The sequence below is a fragment of the Periplaneta americana genome, chromosome 15 (assembly GCF_040183065.1).
Source record: "Periplaneta americana isolate PAMFEO1 chromosome 15, P.americana_PAMFEO1_priV1, whole genome shotgun sequence".
Classification (NCBI taxonomy): Eukaryota; Metazoa; Arthropoda; class Insecta; order Blattodea; family Blattidae; genus Periplaneta; species Periplaneta americana.
The window spans coordinates 15,827,266-15,846,164 of record NC_091131.1 but is presented as its reverse complement, the minus strand read 5'-3'; the positions used below and the strand labels follow the sequence as shown (position 1 = coordinate 15,846,164).

The 18,899-nt window shown below is 37.9% G+C and overlaps 1 protein-coding gene across 1 annotated transcript; it reads left to right on the top strand.

Moving 5' to 3' along the window:
* The first annotated feature begins 698 nt into the window (after positions 1-698).
* Positions 699-18,204, top strand: LOC138714667 (uncharacterized). Its single transcript, XM_069846729.1, has 4 exons — positions 699-944; positions 8,201-8,498; positions 13,009-13,237; positions 18,023-18,204. The coding sequence occupies exons 1-2, from the start codon at positions 825-827 to the stop codon at positions 8,489-8,491; spliced, it is 411 nt and encodes a 136-aa protein (XP_069702830.1). The 5' UTR covers positions 699-824; the 3' UTR covers positions 8,492-8,498; positions 13,009-13,237; positions 18,023-18,204.
* Positions 18,205-18,899: the final 695 nt, after the last annotated feature.

The following is an 18,899-nucleotide window of genomic DNA, read 5'->3' as shown; positions in this document are numbered from 1 at the left end:
TTGTCCAACAACCCCTTACATCACTCGAAAGCGAGTTCCAATTTCTAGCAACTGAAACTGTATAAGATGAAGAATATAAAGATGTCTTGTGGTAGGGTATAATGAGCAAATTGTTATGATGAGACCTGGTACTTAGCTGATGATATGCGGATACATTTTGAAAACGAGATGCCAAATAGATTGGGGTAGCGGTGCGCAGAATTTGAAATAAGAGAACAAGAGAATGCAGGGCTCGTCGATCGCTTAGCCTTAGCCAAGACAGAGTTTGGAAAGACGGGGAAACATGATCATACTTACGAATATTACAAATATAACGGACGCACGCATTATGCACACGTTGTAGCCTGTTACATACATACATACATATACGTCAAGGCACGAGAAAGTAAAATAATACATGGCCTGTGGTATGACTTAATACTTATTCAGTATCTATCATCTTCACAGCTTTGGCGCACAGGCGGTTTTATAGCCCAATCAAATCTAACGACTTTCGAAAACGAGTAATTGGGTCAATAAGAATGCCTGTAAGAGGAGATATCGCGACAATTTATATTACGCTGCTCCCAACTGTCATCGTTCTCTCCAGAGACGAATATACAGAAATTAGAGATAATTTGCCAAGATAAAAAGTCTAAGCGTTTTATATCAGTGCGTCTAAACACATGCTTGACCCTTTTCGAAAATCGTGACATCCAAGTAAGCGATTTCCTTGTGCTTTCTCTTAACTAAATAATATTTTGATCTGCATTTATTTTCAAATGCATCATTCCTACTAAAGTTATATATACTGACGCAATGCAGAGCCTCGGCTAATCGCACTCATGGGTCGCCTAGTCGCTTCGCTTGTTTTTGTGGTCGCTCTAGCTGTCGTCGTGAGGGCTCTGGAGGACCTGCCCAAGGACCATTCATTAACAACAGAGGACGACGCCTTGGAATCTGTGGTAATGTACTGCGACAATCCTACAGTGACGAATCAACAGTAGGACAATACATCATTTTTAACGGTGTGATGCACACAGCATTGTTGCTGGTGATTTTGTGTGTCAACGTCTTCGAATACTCACTCTCTAAGATTATACCGGGTACCTGATCATTAGGAAAATTGACAAATTTGGATCACTTTTGGACCTATTATACTGGGTGTTCATTTCAAAGTGTGTCATGACGTCACTGTTAATGAGTCAGCGATTTGAAGCGAGTTTCAGACTTTGTGTCAAAGAAGTTGCCTATCAATCAAGGCGTTCAATCTGAACTTGAGAACGTGTACGGTATAACTTGAACGTCGTAGCAACAGATGGCGGTCTGTACGGTCTGTGTGCTACCATAACCTCTTTCGAACTGTGTTTTGCGCAGGGAAGTCGTACCCAGAGTATTTGTTATCATTGGTTGCGTACGGCAACATTCCACAACACAAATCAAATGCTCCCTGTCCATGTTGACCGTCGAAGTTAATGCCAACAAATACGTAAGTAATGGTCTTAACCCTCTCCCCATATCCCGACAGTAAGAAAAAAACTCACCTTAGTACGTGTATCCAAACAGTTCACATTCTTGCCACTACAGGCGTTACCTTACGTATCGGTAAGTACTCTTCTGAATGAACGCCGTACTTGCCAGGCAACTTCCCTAGCACATAGGTAATACGCCTCTGTGGAAATGTAGGAAGATTGAATTCTCTAGGCTCATCGACTAGCCACATGACGGCATACAGTGAGCCATTACACACTATAGAATATGGTCACACTTCATTTACGTACTCATGTTATACTAAGCAATATTCTGGTTAAGGCAAAGGTCCATCTGACCTGGAACTCGTAATGACATGTGTCTTTATTGACACCACCAAATACATAAAATAAAAATAATAACCTCTTTCGAACTGTGTTTTGCGCGGCCAAGTCGTACGCAGGGTATTTGTTATCATCGGTTGCGTACGGTAACATTCCACAACACAAATCAAATGCTCCGTATCCATGTTGGCCGTCGAAATTAATGTCAACAAATACGTAAGTAATCGTCTTAACCCTCTCCACATATCCCGACAGTAAGAAAAAACTCACCTCAGTACATGTTTCGAAATAGTTTACATTTCTGCCACTACCGGCGTTACCGTACGTATCGGTAAGTACTCTTCTGAATGAACGCCGTACTTGCTAGGCAACTTCTCTAGCACATAAGTAATACACCTCTGCGGAAGTGTAGGAAGATTGAATTCTCTAGGCTCATCGACTAGCCACACGACGGCATACAGCGAGCCATGACACACTTTGAACTGAACACCCAGTACATGTATGCTAGAAGGAATCTTCCCTAGTGCCGCACAGTATATTCGATTACGGGTGTACCCGCCAGAAGGCGTTATTTTTACAAGTAGGCCTAGTGTTTAATGAAACAATTATTATGGGATTTAGAACCTGTGTAATTTTGAATCGGTTTCCTTTAGACGCTTTATCACCTGCGATGATAATCTAGTGTCTCAGTGAAATGAAAGTGATAATGTCAGGAAATGAGTCCAGGATCCAGTGTCGAAAGTGACCCAGCGAAGGAAAGTCCCGGGAAAACCTCTATTACGTAACTTGTCCCAACCAAGATTCCGGACCCGCTTGTTCCACGGTCAGACATAGAACTTAGTGTAATTGTTCACGAAAAAAAAATAAACAAATTATGTACTCTAATTTTGATTCTACAGTCGTCTGTCTTTAATTATGTAAAAGTGAAAGCCACGGATCATCTGGTGCACTTTCGATAGCACATCAGGAGTAATAATCTGTAACATGTGCACGATCCTTGCAAACAATTCGTAGATAATGCATGTTTAGTTTCAAACACGCGATCCTTTACAGATCCCCATAAAAATCCTAGGGAGTTAAGTCTGGAGATCGTGGAGGCCAACTGATTGAACCTGCGCATCCGATCCACCTATTAGGAAACACTTCGACAAGCAAGCCTGCAGCATCCTACACATAATGTGGAGGAGTCTTATCTTCCTGGAAAAATGTGTCTGGAGTCAAAAGGTTCGTTCGCTCCGATTCCGGGAAGACAAACATTATCAGCATATTGTGGCAATCGTCGCCGACAACTGAATCGTTCGGGATAATGAAGGACTAATGAAGACTTCTATGGACTAGAGGCATACAACATTGACCCGGAAAAAAAGAACAAAATCAGTAAGCGTTCAGGTATACTAACTGTAAATGCACACTACGCATGGAAAAGTGGCGCTTTCTGGCTGGAAAATTTGTGACTACATTGGGTGTACGGCACTAGGAAAGGATTTTGTTGGCATAAATATAGGATGAAGCGTACGTAATGTTATTAATTTTAAGGGGGTTATCCTTTCAGGTATTTCAAACAAAAGAGTTTAATACAATCTTGCTTGTTTTTTATGTCACATTAAAAATTCCTTTGCAGAACAAACAGTTACATTTGCTTGGATGAAATTTCAGCACATTTGCAGGGCAAAATTAAAATTCTTTCAATCATTTGTCATCATAATACACCGCTCTCTTAAATTGACTGAGCATGTTGGGAATTAAATCATTGGCTTTCCCAAAACTCGCTATGAAATGTTTCATATAAAAAATTTTATCTCGAAAAGAAAGCAAAAACGAGCAAAATTGTTTGTCTAAAAAAAATTGCCCCTTGAAATTAATGACATTACTTACGGTTAATTCTGTATACAATATGTCTGAGAATCATTACAGTCGGTGAATTTTTCCAGTGATCAAGTTCTTATGAAAGACTAAGTATTGTGTATCTCCCTTCTTCTATAACAGCAATTTCAAAGACTGATTTGCAACTATACCAATGCTTAAACCAGTCAAATTATACACTATTCTCCGCGGCAAATCCCCTGCGGCGCGGCGATGTAATGTAAATGGCTTGTGCGAGAGAGTGACGTCTCGTGTGAGAGAGAGAGAGAGAGAGAGAGAGAGAGAGAGAGAGATAGTGATACCGGAGCCAGAGGGAAGGAGAAATCAGTTTCTGCTGCGTTAAATATGTATCACAAAGCTCCTAAGATACTCCATCAATGGCGGTGTAATTTATATGTACAGTATATAAATTCGCTCTAGAATATGCCATTAGGAAAGTTCAAGGATAATAGACAGGGTTTGGAGTTGAATGGGTTACATCAGCTTCTTGTCTATGCGGATGACGTGAATATGCTAGGGGAAAATCCACAAACGATTAGGGAAAACACGGAAATTCTAGTTGAAGCAACTAAAGCGATGGGGTTGGAATTAAATCCCGAAAAGACTAAGTATATGATTATGTCTCGTGACCAGAATGTTGTACGAAATGGAACTATAAAAATTGGAGATTTATCTTTCGAAGAGGTGGAAAAATTCAAATATCTTGGAGCAACAGTATCAAATATAAATGACACTCGGGAGGAAATTAAAAGCAGAATAAATATGGGAAATGCCTGTTATTATTCGGTTGAGAAGCTTTTATCATCCAGTCTGCTGTCAAAAAATCTGAAAGTTAGAATTTAAAAAACAGTTATATTACCGGTTGTTCTGTATGGTTGTGAAATTTGGACTCTCACTTTGAGAGAGGAACAGAGATTAAGGGTGTTTGAGAATAAGGTGCTTAGGAAAATATTTGGGGCTAAGAGGGATGAAGTTACAGAAGAATGGAGAAAGTTACACAACGCAGAGCTGCACGCATTGTATTCTTCACCTGACATAATTAGGAACATAAAATCCAGACGTTTGAGATGGGCAGGACATGTAGCACGTATGGGCGAATCCAGAAATGCATATAGAGTGTTAGTTGGGAGGCCGGAGGGGAAAAAGACCTTTGGGGAGGCCGAGACATAGGTGGGAAGATAATATTAAAATGTATTTGAGGGAGGTGGGATATGATGGTAGAGACTGGATTAATCTTGCTCAGGATAGGGACCAATGGCGGACTTATGCGAGATCGGCAATGAACCTCCGGTTTCCTTAAAAGCCAGTAAGTAAGTAAAGTATATAAATTTATTCATTTATTCATTTATTCATTCATTCATTTATTTATTTATTTATTTATTTATTTATTTATTTATTTATTTATTCTTTCATTTCCGTTAGAATCGGCATGTAGGGTAGTAAATTATACAATAGCCAGCATCTAGCACGTAGGCCAGTCATTTTTGTAGTCATTCCATTAAATCTATATTTGACTTGTGTTTTTTGGTATTGCAATGTTCTTTTACAAATCGTCGTTTTCGTATGATATGCCTTACACACAATGGTTTCTCCATCTGTTGAAAAGTGCTTAGAACGAATCGAAAAAAATCGAAAAATCGAAAGAGAATTGGGAGGACAAATTTAAAAGGTACGCAAAACGCGTCCTTGCAAGGGGTTGGGGGCTGTACAAAACTAAATATGTGAGCCCCAAGCCTGTTGGCCACTAATCTCACTCCGGGTTACGCTGCTCCACTGAAGGAGCTCTAGAAAATTTTTAAGGGGAAGCCGAAATGGGACGTAACCTCTTAGGTACCACATACGATGCTTAGAACGCAACTCGTTTCGCAATTTATTTCATGCAATAGTGTATTAGAAGAAGCCTCCATTTGTGACGTGTTTACAGATTTATTTCAACAGCACAATAACTCCACAATTAACATACCGAACATTAAACATGTGCCTACACAGTGTCAATCACCCATTAACTACGTATAGTTCGACAACTTCAAGTGAAACCCCGTAAAACACGCCAACTTCTGGAATCTCTCTCTTTCTTTTCTCTCTCCCCCGCTCGTCATTCAGTCACCAATCACCACGTAAATATCTGAGAGGGTGTGTGTGGGCATTGCGACCAATAGAAGAACCACTCTCCAGTCTTACCACAATAACGGATTCTTTATTTTTGCCTCGACTGTCGGCTAGGAAGGTTCCATTATGCTAGCATTGCAGGCAACTAGTCAACCTTTTAATGCTTTTGTTAGCAGGTTTGACAAACTGTGAGTGGACCTGCAAGTGCATAGTGCATAGTGCTCTCTCCCTTCCCCCCCGTGCTTTCTCACTTGCTCCTTCCCAAGACAGCCAGCGCTCACGTAGTAACTCGGTCAGGATTTCAGTTCGATTTGTCAATCTATAATTGCTATTACACAGTGAATGTACAGTACATAGCGCGACTGCCTGCCCTTCTGCCCGGAGGTCGCGTGCTCTTAACTTACTGCTCTGTTGTGGGTCGGAAACGGGTTGTCCTGATGATAATTTATTAATGTGCAGTAATCAGAATTTTCAAAAACCTGGTTTGTCATTTTAGAATCTAGAACCTGAAGTAAGATTTTTGGGACCTAAAAACTCGAAGTCTAATTGTAACACTCATTCACCTCCTTAGCAAGTGTGTCCTGCTCATTACATCACACAAGAATTAAGGTACGGTCACACGTCGCTACTTTTGCAGCGCTGTAGTACAAAAAACTGCGCAACTCTAGTACTGCGACGTGTGAACAACGGTGCAACCCGAAAAGTAGAGGCTGCCGAACCTGCTGCCCGCTACTTTTCCATGCTGCGCGCAGCTTAAAAGTAGCGACGTGTGTACAGGGTTCTCAGGGTTGCAGCCGCAGCATTTTTGATATCGGTTTTGTTGAAACTTTTGCTGCGGTTGCAACCAGTGTTACCACCCAAATGTGCCAATGATACTTTTATTGTTTGGATGTATTTTAATGTTAGATTTGGTGAAAATAAATTATTTGTAACAGTTATTAAATGCACAACACAGTCTGAGCATATTTGCTGACGATATAATTCACTTTTTTTAATTTTCTGTAGCGTAGTTTCAAACGGGAGGGTTGCCAACATTGATTATGTGAATATGCTGTTGGTTATCATTTAAGTATATAGGCGTTTTTAAAAGCTTTATAGTAAAAATATGTCAATTTCTGAATACTAGTTAGGACAGAAAAGAAAATAATATATAAGTAAGCTTTCGCATGAGTTTCTTAGGCCCAATTGTATAAAACTCCCTGACTAAAGATCAACTTTGATCGTAGATCGAAAAGTGAACCGAGTTCAGACACTTCTTCTATTGTATAAAACTTTTCTGCGATCAAATTACCTTGGTTCAAATGCAATCTAAGTTCACGTGAAAAGGATCTGGCAACATCGCATAAACAGGTGAAATACGAGATGCGCGGACCATGTTATACAGGTTTGTTCAGTGTTGCCAATCTAGCGACTTTAACTCTCTTTCAACAACAATTTCTTTTTTAACTTTTATATTGCTTAAATAGGGATTTAGTGACCTTTTTAGCACCCCAATAGTGACAAAATTTATTCTTTCTTTGTTGATAATGAGAAATCTAGCGACTTTACAACTACTTTTTGGCGACTTTCCGTATACTCTGTTGGAGACACTGGTTTTTTGTGCAATGTAAATAATGGCGGACAATAAGAAGAAGGTTGACTGTTCTCCGAGTTGTTAACATGTTATGGTGTTTGATACTGCTAAACGTAATAAAGCTTTATAAAACGACAATTTTCGTTTAGTAATACAGTAAATTGAAAATTTATGAATGTACCTATCATATCCATTAATAATTAATGGTTGTTATAAAAATAATATAATTATAGGTTATGTTATTTGATACTGCTGAACACGATAGAGCCTTATAAAATATAAGATTGTTTGTGTATTAAGGCAAGAAATTGAAAGAAATATATATAAATGTACTTATCATATCTATTGATATTAATAATAATGGATATTTTATTTGCACAATCTGTCACTCGTATATTTCAAACAGAAAAGAAATAACTGAACTTGGATCATCTAACTTAATCGGAGAAATTTCTTCAGTCAAAGTTGACTTTAGTTTGAGGCAAATTAATCTCAGATTAGACTTTATACAACACAAAATTCCAAGTTCAGCTGAAACAAGGATCAATTTAACCTCTGATCTAAGATTAAATGGTTTATACAATCGGGCCTTAATAATGCGAACATAACCACAAAATGTATATTGAGAAGTCAACACGGAGATGGAAACCTGCAGCATGACTGCGGCTGCAAAAGTAGCGCCTTGTGTGTGAACAGACTCGCAACCTCCAGTTGCAACTTTTGCAGCACTCGGGTTGCGCAGCACGAAAAGTAGCGTGCAGTGCGCTAGTTTTGGCTTACGTGTGAACAGTAGAAAAGTTGCGCAGCAAAAGTAGCGACGTGTAACCGTTCCTTTATTCTCAATGTGAGCGTCAACTTCCAGGGCCAGCAGCGTCGTTTCACGCGCGCCGCCAGGTGGTTCAGGACACTGGGGGGAGCTCTAAAGCGCTCGGCGACCAAACTGCGCAGAGTGCTGCTGTCGCCCAAGCCCAAGCGAAGGCCACCGCCTAAGAAGACGCCGCCCTCGAGGCCAGGGAAGCCCCTGCCCGAGCCAGAGGAGCCGCAGCCGTTCCAGCCTCCGCTGCCCTACCCGGACTTTCCGAGGCGGAAGCCGTCGCGTCCCCTGCCCCCCCTGCCGCAGCGGCCGCGGTTTAGACCCAGGGTGATGTCGTGACGAGTTGGTGAGTTCCCTCGTATACCCATTACTACACGCTGTCCGGAGTGTAGCAGAGGCTCCAGCCTTGTCAGAATCACTCAAGTTCATTCTCTCGGGGCTTTCGTTTTCAAAACTACAAATTAATTTAGTTCTAATACATACTGGGTGCGTTTCTACCTGATGCTTTTCCAATTCACTGCGGGCTGGAGCAGGGAGATGCATTGTCACCTCTACTTTTTAACTTCGCTCTAGATATGCCATTAGGAAAGTTCAGGATAACACAGAGGGTTTGGAATTGAACGGGTTACATCAGTTTCTTGTCTATGCGGATGACGTGAATATGTTAGGAGAAAATCCACAAATGATTAGGGAAAACACGGAAATTTTACTTGAAGCAAGTAAAGCGATAGGGTTGGAAGTAAATCCCGAAAAGACTAAGTATATAATTATGTCTCGTGACGAGAATATTGTACGAAATGGAAATATAAAAATTGGAGATTTATCTTTCGAAGAGGTGCAAAAATTCAAATATCTTGGAGCAACAGTAACAAATATAAATGACACTCAGGAGGCAATTAAACGCAGAATAAATATGGGAAATGCCTGTTATTATTCGGTTGAGAAGCTTTTGTCATCTAGTCTGCTGTCAAAAAATCTGAAAGTTAGAATTTAAAAAACAGTTATATTACCGGTTGTTCTATATGTTTGTGAAGCTTGGACTCTCACTTTGAGAAAGGAACAGAGATTAAGAATGTTTGAGAATAAGGTTCTTAGGAAAATGTTTGGGGCTAAGAGGGATGAAGTTATATTTGCATGGAGAAAGTTACACAACGCAGAGCTGCACGCATTGTATTCTTCACCTGACATAATTAGGAACATTAAATCGAGACGCTTGAGATGGGCAGGGCATGTAGCACGTATGGGCGAATCCAGAAATGCATATAGAGTGTTAGTTGGGAGGCTGGCGGGAAAAAGACCTTTGGGGAGGCCGAGACGTAGATGGGAAGATAATATTAAAATGGATTTGAGGGAGGTGGGATATGATGGTAGAGACTGGATTGATCTTGCTCAGGATAGGGATCAATGGCGGGCTTATGTGAGGGCGGCAATGAACCTCCGAGTTCCTTAAAAGCCAATAAGTAAGTAAGTAAGTACATACTGGGTGCATGGATGAATATATAATAGGATGCGAAACTTATTGAGTTTCCCGTAACACATACTATAGGCGCTGTTGTAGAAATTGATCTTGCTGCCACCTGTTGGGGGGAGGGGCGTTATTACATCTAGCAGCGCACCAAGCAGCGAAAAGAGTAATTACTCCATGCATTTAGCAGAGCATCTGGTGACGAAAATATTAAACTGTGCAGAAAGTGTTCCCTCCCACCCTCATCGATATACAAAACTAACCCAATTTAAAATAAAACATTTACATTTTTATTCCTCACAGCATCTTCTACTGAAAATTCTTACCGGAGCCAACAGGAAGATAAAAGAGACGATCTATTTTACACTATCCAATTAAAATATAACCAGACAGAGACAAAAAATAAAGCAAAAGGTTAGATAATTGGGATTGTATTCTTTGGGTATTTATTGTACAGCACAATGGAAAAGTCTGCAAGAACTACTTAGATAGTTCAATTTATTATATTACTATTACTTTACACTACATTCAACAACACTATTTTTACAACGTCCATAAACATCACTGTTTAACATACACTGCTTATACACACACGTATCACTTTATGTTCACTTATTAGCAAGTTTCTGTCTGCCATCTCGTTTCCTCGAGCAATATCTCGAACGGATAAATACAGAACTCTGGGTAATGTACCCAACATGTAGTTCTAATGTTCACCACCTATGACGTTGGGCGCTGATCATCTTATTTCAGCCCCCCGCCGCCAGATGGTGCTGACCGCAGTTTCGCATCCTATTATATATTTATCCATGCTGGGTGTTTCGAAATTCCCTGTACAAACTCTTAGGATTTGTAGAGGGGACTAGGTATAATTACCAGATGTGATCATTAAATTCTGAGACCTGTCTCATAAATGGAAATAAAATTACCCGATTTAAATTTGGCTGTCAAAGTAGTCCCCTTGGGCAGCTATACACTGATCCCAGCGCGTCTGTCATTTTTGGAATCCCTCCTGGAAGTCACGTTCTTGAAGCCTGTCAAGCACCTTCTGTTATTCGTGTTGAATCTCTTCCGTAGTGCCAAAACGGCGACCCTTTAGCTTGAATTTTATCTTCGGAAACAAAAAGGAGTAGCAGGCGGCCAAATCAGGTGGAGGGGGTAAGGAACGACGACCATCTTGTTACGGGTGTTGTGGCGTGTTGCTGTGGGTTGGCGCATTGTCCTTACAGAACATCCATTTGGATGTGGACATGAGGATCATTTGTACCTCTCCAAATTACATGTTGACGATGTCAGCAATTTCTCTGATCGTGATGCATCGATGATCATGCACAATTTGTGGAATTTTTTCGACATTTTCGGTAGTGTTGTATGTGTGTGGTCAATTCAGATTCCTTTCCCTTATAAGCCCTTTTTTCTATGATAGTTTTGTAAAAATATATATTTTCTTCTATTACTTTTTTTTCTTTTTGTTCTCTTGATCGCGAGATGAATTTATCATCGTGTCCTTTTTATTGTTGATTCTATTTAAATTTTGCATTTTTTAAATTATATTTTATTACATTCTATTTGTTGCATCCTTCCTTACGTGCTTCCCTGTTAACTATCTGTAGACCCCTACAAACTGATTTGCTTTTATTATATTCCAATCTATAGATCTGTATTTTACTTTCTTTTTCCTATTATGGTATTATTTTCATATTGTTTAGTATCGATTTTGTTATGCTATTATTTTTTGCAATATGTTAGTATACTATTCTTTAACTTTTTGTTAAATTTTCACTCCTTGTATAATTTGTCACGTGGCAGAGTGTAAGAGAAGGCCCTATGGCCTTAACTCTGCCAGTATAAATAAATAAATTATTTTTAAATTATTATTATTATTATTATTATTATTATTATTATTATTATCATCAACATCATTTCGCATAGCTTAAAAACAATAGTATATTTTCTACTTTTATGGTCAATTAAGGTATATGTACACCCACAAAACGCAAAAAAGATGAAAAATTAGAATTTTCAAAATGTAACTATTTTAATAGAGAATTTTCTCCCCTTTAATTTGATATAAAAAATTTTCGATTTATGCCTTATGGTTTTTCAGATAAGTCCCATTTTCCAAAATGCTGCGCCATCAGCCACAGTCACTTACTTTTGGAGTGCATTACTTTTGGAGTGATCTTCGTAGCAGTCAATCCCCTCGTCCAGAATTTCTTATAAAATAAACTTCTTTCTAGTCCCAAAATAGATGCATAGATATCTGGACATGATCATTAGATTGAAAAAACTTTTTTACATAATGAAGTAATTTATAATCTTTTACTGTTAGTCATAAAACTGTAAATTTGTGTGTCAGTGATGTACGTCATTTTAATAAGAGTCCAAAAGTATAAATTAAAATTCTGAGGAGGATGGGAATAAACCCTGGGACAAGCACCATCGCAGGATTTGTTGCATCAATGGAAATAGGGACAAAAATGCCAAAAAAAAAAAAAAAAGCATTCAACACCTGAAGTTAAAACAAGGAAGAGGTATTTGAGAGGCAGAAAGAAGCTGAAACTGGACAGACATGAAGCTGCTTAAGGGGTGACATATGATGATGCAGTCTTCTAGGCTCTGAAAGTTTGTGGCTCATTTCCTGTAAATAGTAATTTTAGAATATTTAATTCTTTCAAATATGATATCTCAGCTAAATATGGTGATACCAAGAAGATATTGGTGTCATTTTGAAGCTTGAAATGTCGCCCAGTGCCTGACAATGAGTAAAATAACATTAATATAATTAATAATTATCTATGGACTTTTTACACGATTTATGCAACATAAAATATTATTGTAAGTTACATATATGGTAATATTTAATTAATGTAAATAAAAATAAAAAAATAGCTCTATGTCAGGCACTAAAGAATAGTTTTAGCTATAAAACAGTGAAAAAACTGTGGGTCTAACTTAAAAACTGCATGAGCTATCATGTTTGAAGTTGTATGTCAAAATTATAAACAAAATAATTTTTATAAACAATTTAGACATAATTTTAAGCGATCTGTTCACTTCATTCTCTTTCTGGTACCATTCTTAATTGTATAAAAATTTTACAGAGCAAAATTATACAAAACAAAATTTTCTGTATGTAAAGGTGTACATATACCTTAATGTAGATTTTAGAGAGAAAAAATTGAAAAACGACAGTTCCCGTATCGAAGTATTCATTTAAAGACCAAAAAGGACCTTCAGACGTTGAGAAATATGCATCACGTACACAAAAATCGGTTCAGAAACTAATGCTCAAAAACTTGCATAAAACTTGACGGGCACGATATTTTAAATACCTATTCTGTAATGTTGTGTGGCAGACTCGAAATGATAGAAGTCGTTTTTGTTACAGTGGGCGGTACGCAGAAAGAGGGCCGCGGCAGTGCAGCAGGCGACAATCCCACAGAAGCGCGAGGTTCCCTTCCCGCGCAAGAGACCGGCCCACCCACCGTGGCCGTGTCCCCGGCCGAGACCGCCTTTCCCGCGGCCCAACTAGCGCACGTCTCGGTCCACTTAACCAATGCACACGCGACTTTCATCAAGTCCATGCCTCAAAAGTATTTCCATTGGTAATAGTACAGGTAAGAACTCATTGACTCCCAGAATTCTTGCAAGGAAATGTACAGGGATATCTTAAGCGAAGCTTTACCGTTAGATGGCAGGAGCGTTCCATGCGGCGCAACATGTTGTAGGGTATATTATGCCATATGCTATAATTGATTATGTTTCCCATTTGTTGGTTTCCTGTGCGTGTCAAAATTATATTTACAATTATTTTGTATAACCTAGTATAATTTAATATAATTCAGTATTTTCTTACCTCATAATTTAATTTCATTTACAATAAATAATAGCATAGGCCTAAATCTGTATAATATTGAGCGATTCCCCGAGATGGGTGGGGAAATCTGCAGTATGCAGAATATTGGTACGAGTAAATTGAATGTTCATGAACCTAAACGAGAACTTTGAGAACGAGGTGCACGAATAAAAAAAAAGGAACTATGTCGAAGGTGAATATTGCCCTCTTTAATCATTGGTATTTAAGTACCGTAGTTAGGTTCGATAGGTTGATGTAATATGATCGCAGTAGTATCATGATTATTAGTCTATTTTGTATATTAAGGACATGCAATTTTGAATACTATGTAGGATGATTTTGAAAATTTGAATTTAAAACAGTCTACAGTACATTAAAAACATTCACGAAATGGATTTCACTACGGATCGCCCTGGACAATGAACATCCCAGTTAATAGAGAGTTTACTGCAGGCATAAACTTCGGAGACTCCTACAACTACTGCTACAACTAAGCTAACGTAGCTCGCTGTCGAGGTTGCATATGTTTTTATTAATTTTTCTTTTCCCTTCTCCAAAATTAAACTGTTGCCAGCAATTCCTTACTTGAAATAGTTACTTTTATTTAATAGCTAGCACTTTCGAGGTGCAATTTAATTCGTTATTTTTTTTTTTTTTAAGGTTTAAAGCATATATTCAGAATATTTCGGGACCTGAATGTAGACAAAAAGCTTTCCCTGGTTTTACATGTAGGAATATAACAAAAATTTGGCATTTTGAGTTTTTTCAAGAGTGTTTAATATACTAATACACTACGTATATCCTCAATGTTTACATACCGAAAAACAAACGCACACGCAAAGCGCATCCCTCAAAGTACACGTGCGCTATCTGTTGGTGGTAGTTCAGGATATCCCTATTCGTATACATTTCAGTTTATTTCCCCTCCATTCACCTTCATCTTCACTGGCACTAGCACGTACGGTCAAAAGACCCGTGCACTGGATATAAGGGCAAATTCTGATATTGTAGTGCATCGGTATGTACAGGGACATCATTTTATTTTTACTTGCATTTTTATTGTATCTGCATTTCTGAATGTACTTCACTCTCACCCCTTCACTAATGTCCTTGCTCCCGTCAGACACACAAACTTACGGCCGCTGTTGCATTCGAAGTCTTCAAGCAGTGAAGTAAACACTGCAGTGTATAGTGTGTTTCAGAAATATGGTTGCGTTTTCTATAGAAGAAAGAACCTATATTAATAAAATCGTACTAAAAATTATATTCAAGAAACGATAAATTCAATTTCAGAGAATATGCTTCAAAATGTTTTTAATAATATGCGTAAAGAATTGAAGCCTGCATAGTAATGAACGGCAACCATTTTCAGCAACTTGTTTAAAAATTCAGATTAGCTTTTTTTGAATTGAGGTGGCTAGAAGCAAAGGAATGCTAGTGACATTTGTAATAACATGAGTTAAGTGCATCCAGTGTAAGCTAAAGTATCTAAAATTTTAGTGGCAAAGGGATATTTTAATCGCATCACACATTAAAATTTAAATAAAAATTTCACCCGTTTTACGAAAGCTTAAATATGTAAACCCCATTTTCTCAAAAGTAACTTAAGTGCACTTACAGCCCTTTACTTATGACCCCCTCAATTTAAATGCACTCTCTATATTGTATGTTAACATCAATAATTAATATGCTAAATAAAGTAGACATTACATAACGAACATAGCCGCCTAAAAAGTTGAGTTTTTGAAAAAAAAAATGTTACTACTCTACTGTATTTTGATAAATTCCGTAAAAGTGTTGGTCAAACTGAAAATCGTAATATCGTATTTCCCTACAACATAAATGGATACACTACTTTTCTCTCCTCCTATACCTAGTAAAATGATTTGTTTACATATTGCACTAGTAACATCAAACTCCTGTAATGGAAGGGGGCAACAGTGTTTCCGAGTATAGCCAGGTTAATGTTAAAAATGTTGGTAAAAATAAAGTGATGTCCCTGTATAATATTGCTGAATAAATTCATCTATCTACCTTCACTGACTGACTGGACTGATTCATTCATTCATTCAATCATTCAATCATTCATTCATTCATTCATTCAATCATTCATTCATTCATTTGAATGACTGACTCACTGATTGGTTGATGGAGGCAACAAATGATGAAAAGATATTTGTCTAGTGATCTTTATTTCATTATCAAACTGATACATGGCTAGAATGAGGCGGGAGGTAGTGAGCACTGCGGCAAACTCATCCCCAATTAGACCACACTGCTATGAGGTCACTATGCTACCCCAAATTTCACAGTGGAAGAGAAATAGTCGACAAGTTTTTCCTGGAAGCAACTTAAGAGGATAGAATTCTTTTACGCTGCGTCAATCTACGACACGTTACCCGTAGCTTTGATTATCTCTCGAAGAAAGAAATCCTTGCAATCGGCGGGATTTGGACCCGTGAACAATGGCTCCAACGTCCAACATGATAGCCGCAACACTAACGAGGACAACGAAACTATTTTAACGAAATTAGTAACTAACTCAACAACTATGCAAATTGCATCGATATTGTATCGAAAAGTAGCTAATCTCTATTAGTAGAAAATCGTCGATATCCAACAAGAATTTCAAGTAGGGAAATCAGTTAGGCCTACTAGCTACCGGTGCACAAGCTACTAGTGATAAATAAGTTCCCCCTTTTATGTAGCCTGATGGAAAAAAGAAAGAGGCAGGTAAAGAATACACAGGGTTTCCAAGAAACAATGGTGGGGTTTTATGAGTTCACTGTGAAGCATGTATTTTGTTTTGAAGATCCTTGTGATTAGTTCAGTAACTCAAACAGTTTTCAAATAACGTTAGTAAATGCCAATATGATTATCATTACCAGTACGACAGACGTTTACGCGAAATTCAATTTCAGCCCACAGGAATACCTAAGTGTCTAGACCAGCGTTTCTCAAACTATGATCCGCGGACCACCTGTGGTCCTCGAGTTCTGCCCTTGTGGTCCTTAAAAATTGACAGAAGAAAAAATAAAATTCAAACGAATTGCGTAACACACTATAGCTGAAAATCTCAGAGTTTTGAAATGACACATAGCAATCGCCTTTCACTTTTTCTCTCAGTACTAATATTTTATGAAATTTCCTACCCTACCCGTCTACACACTTCCCCACTCCTCTCAGCAACAAAAGAGGGATTTGAAGCACTATGAACGTGGCGTTTCTCGCCATGTTTTCCCTGCATATCTGGCGCCGAGCCTGTAACCCAGCCAGGGACCACCCGAATGTATAACAGAGGACCAAAGTACCGACACCCAGTCTGCACATTGAAATGGGCACGTACTGTACGTCGTACACCAATAATAGAACGTGACAAATTGCATCTTTACTTGTTGAAAATCGGTCATGTTTATTATTAATATTTTTATTTGCTTTTTCAGATGACGATAGGAAATTTTAGATTCCATCTATTTTAAAATCCGACAGGTTTCTTTGTACACTTGCGTGTTTCGTCTCTAAGTGCCGTTTCAATTTCGCGGGTTTCATACACTCGTTTGAAAGCACTTCGTAACCAACAACGCACCGAGGTTTTGGTTCACTCTCATTGCCACACCAAGTAAATCCAAGTTCCAAATAACTCTTGTCATATTTACGAAAGTATTTTTTCTTTAAATAGCTACCACTAGGATTCAATGGCACTATAATTAATATATTTCTTCACACACAGCTTCAGAACTATTATCACTGCCTAAATGAAGCGTATTATCATGTTACTTTCTTATGAAAAATCAGGATCGAAGGCATTTTCCATTATTTATAATGGACACTATTTAACAGAGACATGGACAACTACTGCGTGTACCACATAAAAAGGATTTCAAACAACCAACTGCTAACAGGCAAGCGATGAATCAACAATGCACAGAATCTGTTATAAGTTACTTGTGATTGGCTACAAAAAAAATATAATTACAAAGTATTATAATTAATTAATTAATTTTATTTTAAAATATAAATAAACTGGTATTAAAATATGCTACAAAAATTATAGCCTAAATTTGCTTTCGAATGGAACAAGAGTAAGGTGGTCCGCGGAACTGTTCTAACTTAAAAAAGTGGTCCCCACTTCAAAAAAGTTTGAGAAACGCTGGTGTAGACTACAGCATGGAACGGACTTCTGAGGACTCTGAACACAGGACGCAACAATGTTTGAGTTACTGAACTAAGTACAAGCATCTTCAGTCCATTACACATAATACATGTTTGACAGTGAACTCGGTAAACCCCACCATTCATTCTCGGAAACCCTGTATTACATGTAAAGAAAATACATAATATCAATATAGGAGCTGAAAGCCGTGATTGCAAGTTAGGTAATATCCTTGCCATTCTTTCCATTTTGCCCGATGCTAATGTAAAATAATTTTATTTCCTTCTGAGAGGTCAATGTACAATATTGTACCCACTGCTCTCCTGAACCAAATTCAATAATATTCTAGTAATATTCCTGGTATAAGAAATGATGAATAATTCTGTCTTACAGGTGCCCACTTTCGGAAATGGAGTGTTTGTAGTTGCCACAACAGACGACTACATCTGGAGGCGTATTATTTCATCTCTGTATTGCATCTCTTTGCAGTATGCTGTTGTGAATCATTGTCAAATATTGTAGTAACGTATTATTTCAAATTATAATGAATAAAACTTTTACGCACTTTCCTAATATTTGATGTTTTCATTTCATATTACCTAAAATTCTGATAGTGAATACTGCTGTCAACATGAGATGGGAACCAGTCATTTACGAATGTTTGGTTTTGGAGCCTACATGAAGCCTATGAAAATTAAACCCATTAAACCTTGAGATAAACCTCCTCATATTTATAATATCCTTACTTTTGAAAGTATGAAATATGCGTACAATGATCTCATTGTACAACAATAAGTATTGAATATTGCTAATAACTTCTTAAATTTTAATTTTACAAAAGACGTTTTACACAAAAGCTGCTTGACGAACAGTATGGAAAACAAATGCAATACGCTGTGTAGACGTGACTCAAATAAGACAATCCACGGATACATCTATAAATCAAAACAAAAGGATTTCGCGAAGAAAGGAAGATTTCTTCGGAAACTTTGTCCTTGGAGACCAGAGGGTTCATTTATGAGTAGCAAATCTAGGATATGGAACTTCTACACGGAAAGGAAACAACTCTGAATATAGGGCGATCGTCTTATGCTTCACAGAGACCAATCAGTGAGACTAATGAGATACAAGGCTCATTGAATATTAGGCCTACAGAGGTGTGAAAATTATTAGAATAATCTTAATTTTAAAGGTTTTTTAATAGTTCCTTCACAAATATTCATTGAATTGATGAATATTGGTATAAAATATTACTATACTGATGTAGGAT

What these genes read in the sequence shown, in the direction of transcription:
- LOC138714667 (XM_069846729.1), top strand. Translation starts at nt 825, where the DNA reads ATGGGTCGCCTAGTCGCTTCGCTTGTTTTTGTGGTCGCTCTAGCTGTC. An exon ending in ACGACGCCTTGGAATCTGTG is followed by an intron (nt 945 to 8,200) that starts GTAATGTACTGC and finishes GTCAACTTCCAG; the next exon opens with GGCCAGCAGCGTCGTTTCAC.